Source organism: Peromyscus leucopus, chromosome 22 (genome assembly GCF_004664715.2).
Source record: "Peromyscus leucopus breed LL Stock chromosome 22, UCI_PerLeu_2.1, whole genome shotgun sequence".
Lineage (NCBI taxonomy): Eukaryota > Metazoa > Chordata > Mammalia > Rodentia > Cricetidae > Peromyscus > Peromyscus leucopus.
In genome coordinates, this window is record NC_051081.1 from 25,138,305 (window position 1) to 25,147,358 (window position 9,054).

The following is a 9,054-nucleotide window of genomic DNA, read 5'->3' on the forward strand; positions in this document are numbered from 1 at the left end:
AATTGCTAGGTATCCAAATTTTTATTGCACAGATCCTTTTACTTTTCACTACCAATTGCTTGCAAGCCCTTTATACTTAAATAACAAATAGATCAGGGCTTGGGGTTTAAGATATGGCTCAGTGGTTACAAACACTTGTTCCTCTGACAGAGGACACTAGTTCAGTTCCCAGCACCCACCCCGTGGTTCCCAACATTCTGTAACTCCGGTGCCAGGGGCTCTGATGCCCTCCTCTGACCTCCACAAGTACCAGGTAAACCTGCGGCACACATACATACATGCAGGCAAAATACTCATACACATTCAAATAAAGTCAGTCTTTAGAATTTTAATAAAGATTAGGGCTTGTTGGTGAGGCTGAGACAATGATCTGAAATACAATATGAATGTATAGGAAACGCCCTGCTGCCTTGAGAACTTCTCACCCCCCACCCCCCACCCCACCGTTATCGTGGGAAAAGCTGCGTTATTATTCCCCCACCCCACCTCTGGGTACCCCAGTTGAATTGTTGCTTGGGAGTCGACCCTTGTACTAGCCTTAAAGGGGTTTGGGGGCGCTCACTCTTTAAACTCATAGAAGTACTAGCCTTGCCTTCAAGTGTGTCCCACCAGTACCGACCAGGAACTTGACAGACTGCAGTGGTTCTCAACCTTGCTAACGCTGTGACCCTTTAACATAGTCCCTCATGTTGTGGTGACCTCCCCCCCCCAACCATAAGAGTATTTTCATCGCCACTTCGTAACTGTAATGTTGCTACTGTTATGGATCGTAATGAAAATATCTGTGTTTTCTGATGGTCTTAGGCGACCCCTGTGAAAGGGTCACTTGACTCCAAAGTGGTAGCCACCCCCAGGTTGAAAACCACTGTTACGGAGGATTTCCAAAGGCCCACTGTCGACCAAAGAGTAAGAAACAGAAGCGCGGCAGGCGTTAGGTAATCTCACTTACCAGCATCACGTGTGGTGTTGGTGGGCTTCCTTGGTAAACTGTATCCCCTCTGCCCACACATGGTGGGCCCCATAACATACCCACTGTAAGACCTTACCCAGCCCATGCAGATCCCCAGAGAGCAAAGCAAAGAGGAGGGGAAGACAAGGAATCTGAGCCAGGCAATGAAGCTGCATCCCCATATGTGCGTAAACGGGGGTGGGGGTGGGGCGTGGGAGGACACGCTCGGTACTTGTAATTCCAGAACTTGGGAGACAGAGGCAAGAGGGTCAGCAATCCATGGTCCACGCTCTTTGTCTTGGCTGCATAGGAAGTTTGAGCTACTGAGATCCAGCCATAAGAAAGAAGAGAGGTGGCGGAGAGAGGGATGGGGAGTGGAAGGGTGGACAGAGAGGATAGACAGATGGACTGGCTGGTCATGGTCATGCATACCCATAACACCAGCATCCAGCATTCTGTAGGTAGGGGTGAGAGACGAATGAAAGTTTAAGGCTAGCCTGGCATAACACTTCGAGATCCTGTCTCCAAAATTAAAAAAAAAAAAAAAAAAAAAAAAAAAAAAGGAGTTTGGAGATTTGGAGATTTTCCTGAGTGGTAGAGCCTTGAGTTTGTTACACATTCTCTAGGATCCTAGTGGAGAGGATCCCCATAAAAGACCAGCCCCCCACACACACAAAAAAAAAGAGGAGAACTTTAAAAAGACAAGTGCTGGGAAAGAGCAATGCCCTTTAAGACAGTGGTCACTCCTGCATGAGGTCCGATCCCCGGAGGAGATCAGGCCACGCCTCCCCCTGAAGCTCTCCCTGGGACGGAGAGTTAGGAAGCTGTACCGTGCTGTGTTTTTTATAGCCTGTAATTTATGGTCCTAACCGGGACCTGGCTCACCCGTGCTCTCTCGAGTATGCGATGCCGAACTGAATCCCGTGGAGTACAACGTCCCAGAACCCCCTAAAAGCATCGAAACACCTGACACCGCTTTGTTCTAGGGATTGCTTGGGAGACTTCGTCTGAAGGGAGCTCTGCACCCCTTTCCTGACGGCGATCTCTTTTCCTCCCTGTCTCTCACATCCTCACTCTTGAGTCTGGCACCTTGGGCCACTCGGCTGTCCTGGCGCGGCTATTTTCTTCATGAAGTCCTTTCCAGGTTTTTATTCGGAAGCCTCTCTTTCCCTTGGAGACCTCATCGTATTTGCCTCTCACACATATTATACCCTTGCTGTCTCATGTCTCCCCCTCAACCTCAAGGTCCCAATCGTGGTCTCGAGACCCTTTCTCCTCATAAACGTCACTCCTAAAGGGTTCTTTCATGTCGGCTTCCTATCCCGGATGGACTGCTGCCATTCTGTTATTCTATTACAGAAGGGAGACAGGTAAAACTCAAGGGTCTTTTCCCTCCCGTGGCTTCGCCTCAGGAGGTCAACTGTGTACCTAGACTAAGACGCTGGGTCTCTGCATGGTAAGCAACCACTTAAGACCAGTGTCAGCAGATAGAGGGGGAGGCCCCCTTTTTAAAAACATGATCCAGGGATTCTTGCGGAATAGCTGGTGAAAATCTTGTAAACCTGGACTGCATGCTCAGAGAAGTACCATATTGAAGTAGGCATAGTACAAACCATGAGAACCCTGAAAATAGCTCACAGAACCAAATTTTCCATGCAAGTATCAGAGGAGCACAATTTTTGGAAAAGGGAGCAAGCATAATTTTAAAATTGGTGAGTTTTGCCATCTTTGTGCTGTGTGTGTGTGTGTTCATTGTTATTGTTGTTTACCTTAACTCTTTTAGCCCAAATGGCACCCGTAGAAATGGTTTTCAATTTGCTTTCTCATTTTTTTTGTCTTGTTCTGCTATCAGAATCAACTGTTACCTCTTATACCTGGAAGCTACATCTCCCCCACACCTGATGGAAGAAAACAAGCCCTCCAGTTAAAATTTGACCATCTCCCTAACATTTAGGGAACCTGTTCCTCCCGGTGCGCTCACTTAATATGTAGGTATTTTTGTACGAGATAGGAATCCTCGGTGTTCCCAATGCGAACGAGCAGTGTGAAAATGAAGGTGCCCCCGAGAACCGATTCGCTCTGAGGATTCTGATTCCTTTTCCCTGTGCCTTCTCCACGCCAACTCCGTCTCCTAGAACAGTCTCTTTAAATGCCGTAATGCCAAAATGGCACACACACGGAGGAAAAGCTTTCAATTCCATCAGAGTTGTGCTTCTTAGACACTGCGACTCGGGGCTTCCGCTTCGATTTAGGGGAAGATTTCCATGCGTCATCTCTCTTCAGCTGACTGTGTAACATCCTGAGCAGAAGCAGATCTGCTGGCTGCTGTCGACAGAGGGGACGACATTGAGCTTCCACACTGGAAGGTCTTCTCAGTGGAGCCCAGTCTTCTTTATTCTGCATTTACATTGCTGTAGCATGGTGATCGTGAAAGGTGGTCTAGGTTTACCTATTGACTCCAGGGAACACTCTGCTGTCTTTTTCTCATGAGGCATTGATAATTCTGCTTTTACAGCAAGTTAGAGAAAATCCCATACACAACCCATAGCAGACAGACTACAAGGAATCACCCACCACATGACAGTAATGTCCCGGAATCACTGGCTCCCACTCTAAGGCTGTCCCTGGGGTACCATGCTTTCTTTTTCTTTTTCTTCTTTTTTAATCTACTGGGGGTGGGGGTGGGGAGTGGGGGAGGACCTTATGTGAAAGTCAGAGGCCTCACCGGAGGCCAGCCTGGTCTATATAGCAAGACCATGTCTTAACACCCACTCTCTGAAAGTTGACTGAGCCCAATCCCTGCTGCTGCTGGACATATAAAATATGTACAATTCATACGTATGTAGAAAGCCATTGTTGTCATTTGTTGAAATAGCTAAAGATCTTGCTAGTAGGGCCTGGAGAGATGGCTCAGAGGTTAAGAGCACCGACCGCTCTTCCAGAGGTCCCAAGTTCAATTCCCAGCAACCACATGGTGGCTCACAACCATCTATAATGGGACCTGATGCTCTCTTCTGGCATGCAGGCATGTGTGCAGATAGAGCACTCATATCAAAAAAAATAAATTAAAAAAAAAAAAAAAAAAAGAAAAGAAATTCAAAGTCACTGTCCTTGGCTCCCTGTAGAGTTCAAGACTATGCTGGGCTAGCATTTTCCCCATTTTTATTTATTTATTTTTCTATTATCAGCTTGATACAGTATAAATTCTTGTCCTAATAGTGAAATGTTTGATTGAGGCTTGGCTGGGCTAGCATTTTCCAGGCATGGTGGTGGTGCATGCTTGTATCAAGGGGAAGAAAGGGAGATTCCAAGTTCAAGGCCAGCCAAGGCGGCACAGTGAGGCTGTCTCCAACAAAACAAAAGCAAACTAATTAGAATTGTTAATGGCAGCCTCTGACTGTGTCTCTAAATCACTACTCTGAAGAATGCTTAGTGTTTACTGATTGTTTTAGAGTGTGTTTGTGTGGAAGCCTGCCTATTTCAGATGCTTGAAACTGTAACTATTGTTAATTAGCATTTAATAATTAGCATAATAGTAGAGTTTACTACAAAGCAGTTTTGACTGAATTATGTTAAAGGCATAATATCATGGCGTTCAAAATGTTCAACTGAAGATATTTAGAAAAGCTGCAAAAGGATTAAGCACTTCAGTGACTGTATATTTGTGTATTTAACTTAACTTGACTGCTCTTTAATTTATTTTAATAAAAGCCAGAAACAGTTCTGTGTCCTAATTTCTATTCAAATCAATGATCGCCTAATGCTTCATACTCAAGTCAGAAAAACCGTCGCCTCTGTCTGTGAATTCCACCACGTGCTTTCTGACAGGCTGCAATGTCTGAGCGGCTGACTGTTCTTGTGGGAATTTGGACAGATGGGAACCTAACCAAATCTCTTCCAGCCTGACCAGTCCCGAGAACATTCTAGGCAACTTTACCAGAAGGCTGCAAGAGTCTTGCCATTCCAATCCATCAGCATGTTTCTCCGCCCCTTTGATAGTCCTGCAGAATGCAGCGTGGTCTTGTGTCTCCGGTGTGAGCCTGCAGAGTGCTTGGTGTGGGCTTCCAAAGGGGAGGAGGATTCCAGACCAAACACAGACCAAGGATCGAAGGAGAGAAAAGCGATCCTCGTGAGTGAGGTCACTGTTGGAATATGCTGCGCTTCCTTCCACTCCAACTAATCTTTCCGCTTCCACTGTCTGTGGGGCGTGTGTGTGTGTGTGTGTGTGTGTGTGTGTGTGTGTGTGTGTGTGCACGTACACACCTGTGTGTGGTGCACTCACCCAGTGGGCACGCATGGAGATCAGAGGTAGGATGTATTCTTCAGTCCTTTCTCTACCTCACTCTTAAGCATTTATTTTTGTTTGTTTGTTTGTTCCATCAAGAAGTGAAGTCCCCTTCATCCCCCTTACCTTACATCCAGGATGGCTTTGTGACCTCCTGAGTCACAGACTGGACAGAGCCCTTAAAGGCCTGGCAGCTCTATTTCTTCTCTCTGAGAAGACAACCTAACATGCCTGAGGCCCTGAGTTCAAACCACAGCATTGAAGAAAAAAAAAAAAGTATTGTATGAAACAATTTAAAAAATTGTATTATATGCTTTGTAATCTAAGATTCCCAGTCTCTGGTGGGCTCTGCTGGGTAACATCCGGGCAGCACAGACTCTCTGCCCCTTGCTCACTACTCACAGATTGGGTGGGTTTTGTTGTCGGGCTTTGTTGTCGGCCTGTGGTCGCTGCTGCTGTTTTGTGTTGAGGTGGGCTATCTTGTTGCCCAGCCTGGGCTTGAGCTTGCTGTGTAGACAAGGCTAGCCGGGAACTCCTGACCCTCGTGCCTCCCCCTCCTCACCCAATCCACCAGTGCTGGGCTCACCACACCAGCTCTTTTGAAGTCTTTATGGATTGAAATTGAGCAAAACCAAAACCAATTCTGCCCTACTCAATGGCTAGCCTAAAAGAGTTCAAAACAAGACAAAAGCCTCCCACATTCTGCTTTAAATATTCTACGAGACCCTACCTCAAAAAACAAAAAAGTTTAAAAATATGCTAAAATATGCCTAAAACAAACTTTGTGTGCTTGAAATATTTCCTAATGCTAGCCTGGGCCCTGGGCCCTCTTTCCTTCCAAACAAATGCGTTGGAGGACCGATCATGCGGCTAATTGCTGTGCTCCTCACTGACTTCACCGTAGGCGATGAGCAATCAAACGAGATGGCTTTCAGGATCTATCGCGGTTGGGTGCATTGTGAAATGATACACACAGCTCCTTCTCAGGTCTGTCGTAGATGGAATGCAAGGTGAGGACAGAGAAGCGTGCCCTAGTCAGGGTGCATGCTCGGCCAGCATCGCAGAAAGCGAGTCCCGTGTTCTCTAGCCTCTCAGCCTCCTGCAAGAGTCCTCTGCTCTTTCCTGTCTGCGGCAAACGAGCTAAGTTCTGTGGTGTAGAATCCTGGGTGGGCTTGCTTTACACACTCACACACACACACACACACACACACACACACACACACGCCCAAACCCAGCTTTCATTTTTGAGCAAACGAAAGCTATCTAGTAGGTATGAGGTGGGTTTTGCAGTTTGACTCTGGGCCGGGCGGCTTGCTTGGTGTTACACACTGAAGTTCTTACGCCACAGACAATGGCAGAGCAGAAATAGACCCACTCGATGCCACTCTGAAGTGGAAGAATGCCACTCCTGCCCGGTAAGGGCATACCAGGCCCTCTGATGAAGAAGAGCGTTCATGGTGGAGAGAACGGATCTTTAAGTCCAAGTTGGAACGAAGCTTGAGTTTCCTGCTTGCGATGTTCCCAGGGAATAAAGGAAGTCCTGGAATCATAGAGGCGATGATTTCTCTGACAAATTTTCCCCCCAAATATTTTTCCTCAGGCTCCTATCTCAAGAAATAATCAAATAAATGCTTAATGAGTGTTTTATATAACCATCCTTTAATATTGTTTTGCAGCTTGACTAAGCATTTTACAAGTTTGCTATGATGAGAAGATTAAAAATAGTACTGGCTTTTCTTCTCCCCAAAATAATATAATCTATTCATGGGCAATCTGGAAAATACAAATAAACCAAAATTTACAGAAAGAAAGAAAGAAAGAAAGAAAGAAAGAAAGAAAGAAAGAAAGAAAGAAAGAAAGAAAGAAAGGAAAGAAAGAAAGAAAGAAAAAACTCGTGACCTCAGCAACTAGAGATAATAACCTGGCTGTTTAGATTCTACACATGTACATTTTAATCATTTTTTGTACACACACACACACACACACACACACACACACACACACACGTGTGTGTAAAATTGCCATGGCCATAGCTTTTGTGACTGTCCCTTGTCAACTAGACATGCTGTGAATAGTTACACCTTTTGATTACATGTTCATAATGGGGGCTAGGGAGTTGGCTTTGTGGTAAAGAGCACTTTTTGCTCTCGCAGAGGACTTGGGTTCAATTCCCAGGCACCCCATATGAAGTCTCACAACCATCCGAAACCCCATTTCCAGGGGATCCAATAGACATGCACGTGATGTGCATACATGCAGGCCAGTAAAACATTCATATACATAAAAATAAACAAATTTAAATATTTAAATGAGCATTCATCACTTTATACAGGCTTTCGGTTGTTGCTGGTCTTTGCTTTTAAAATCGATGCTTTGGGTATCTGCATGGCTAGATCTTTGCACGCATCTACTGAACGAGATTTCCATCTGGAGAAACAGCTCCAGATGGAACCGCTGGGTCAGCAAGTCTGCAGCCCTGTTCCTGCTTACGGTACATGTTGCCAAGACACTCCTCAGAAAGGCTTTTGCAAGTTCTCTTTCCAGCCGTGGTATGAGGTAGCGGTCATTTTCCACACTTGCAGCAGGGTCACGTGGCATTAATCTGGGAAATCTCTGTTTTTGTGTGACTGGAGAAATGGCAAGGCTCTGTTATAGACACTTAAACCACATTGGTGACCAAGGAGAACAAAATAAGAACTGACCATATTACAAACCACCTGTTTTTGTTGTTGTTGGAGCTTTTTTAGTTTTGTTTTTTAATTTTTTTTTTTTAAGATTTACTTATTATTTATACAATGTTCTGCCTGCGTGGATGCCTGCCGGCCAGAAGAGAACACCAAATCTCATTATGAATGGTTGTGAGCCACCATGTGGTTGCTGGGAATTGAACCCAGGTCCTCTGGAAGAGCAGCCAGTGCTCTTAACCTCTGAGCCATCTCTCCAGCCCCCCAACTACCTGTTTTTTCTCTCCATCTCTTCATGTGTATACAGATGTGCACACAGTTTCTTAATTTGCTAAAATTATGTAAGAGGTGATGGTTAATCGTATAAAAGATGACTGTGTCCTGGAACAATTTACAGCAAATCATCTAATGAATTCTTCACAGCCCTATATCAAAATAGTGTTCTTAATATTTATTATCAATTTCGGTTTCGTTTGCCTTTTCAGATAGGATCTCATATAGCCCAGGCTGGCCTCAAACTTGTTATGTAGCAGAGGATGACCCTGAACTTGCCGCCTGTACCTTCTGAAGTGATAGAATTACTGGTGTGTGGCAGCATCCTCAGTTTCTGGGGTGCTGGGGATCAGACCCAGGGCTTCATCCATGCTTGTTAAGCGCTATCGACTGAGCAATGGTCCTCGCTCTTTTTGTCTTAAATCCGTTTGTAAGTTAGCATACAATGTGATGGCTTCCACTGGGGCGTTGTTACACTTATGCACTTCCCTTTATGTCCTCACCTGACTCCTCCCCCAAGCCCCCCCCCCCGTGTCTAGCCGGTCTTCCTCCCCCAAATACCAATCCACCCCCATTCTGTTTCAATGACGCATGCATTTCATCGCCCTCTCTCTTCTCCACACTCCCTCCATTTTTAAGGATTCCATCCTTGCTCTCCCTGTCTCTTTCTGCCTTCATGGCCACTGTCGCTCATCCCTCCATCGACAGACATCTATGCTGATCCTATTTAATGATTGTGAATAGCGTGATAATAACACTGATAACAGAGTATCCAGATTTTAAGGTTTTTATCACATTTTGTGTGTGTGTGTGTGTGTGTGTGTGTGTGTGTGTGTGTGTGTGTGTGTACAGGCATCCTCAGA

General features: G+C 45.5%; 1 protein-coding gene across 2 annotated transcripts in view; it reads left to right on the forward strand.

Annotated features, from left to right (window-relative positions):
* Window positions 1-3,618, forward strand: part of Cdkl4 (cyclin dependent kinase like 4) — a 45,737-nt gene extending 42,119 nt beyond the window's left edge. For both annotated transcript variants that reach the window (XM_028855223.2, XM_037198016.1), the window contains exon 10: window positions 2,802-3,618. In XM_028855223.2, coding sequence (XP_028711056.1) covers window positions 2,802-2,903 — 102 coding nt within the window. In that variant the 3' untranslated portion in view covers window positions 2,904-3,618. The remainder of the gene's footprint in view (window positions 1-2,801) is intronic.
* Window positions 3,619-9,054: the final 5,436 nt, after the last annotated feature.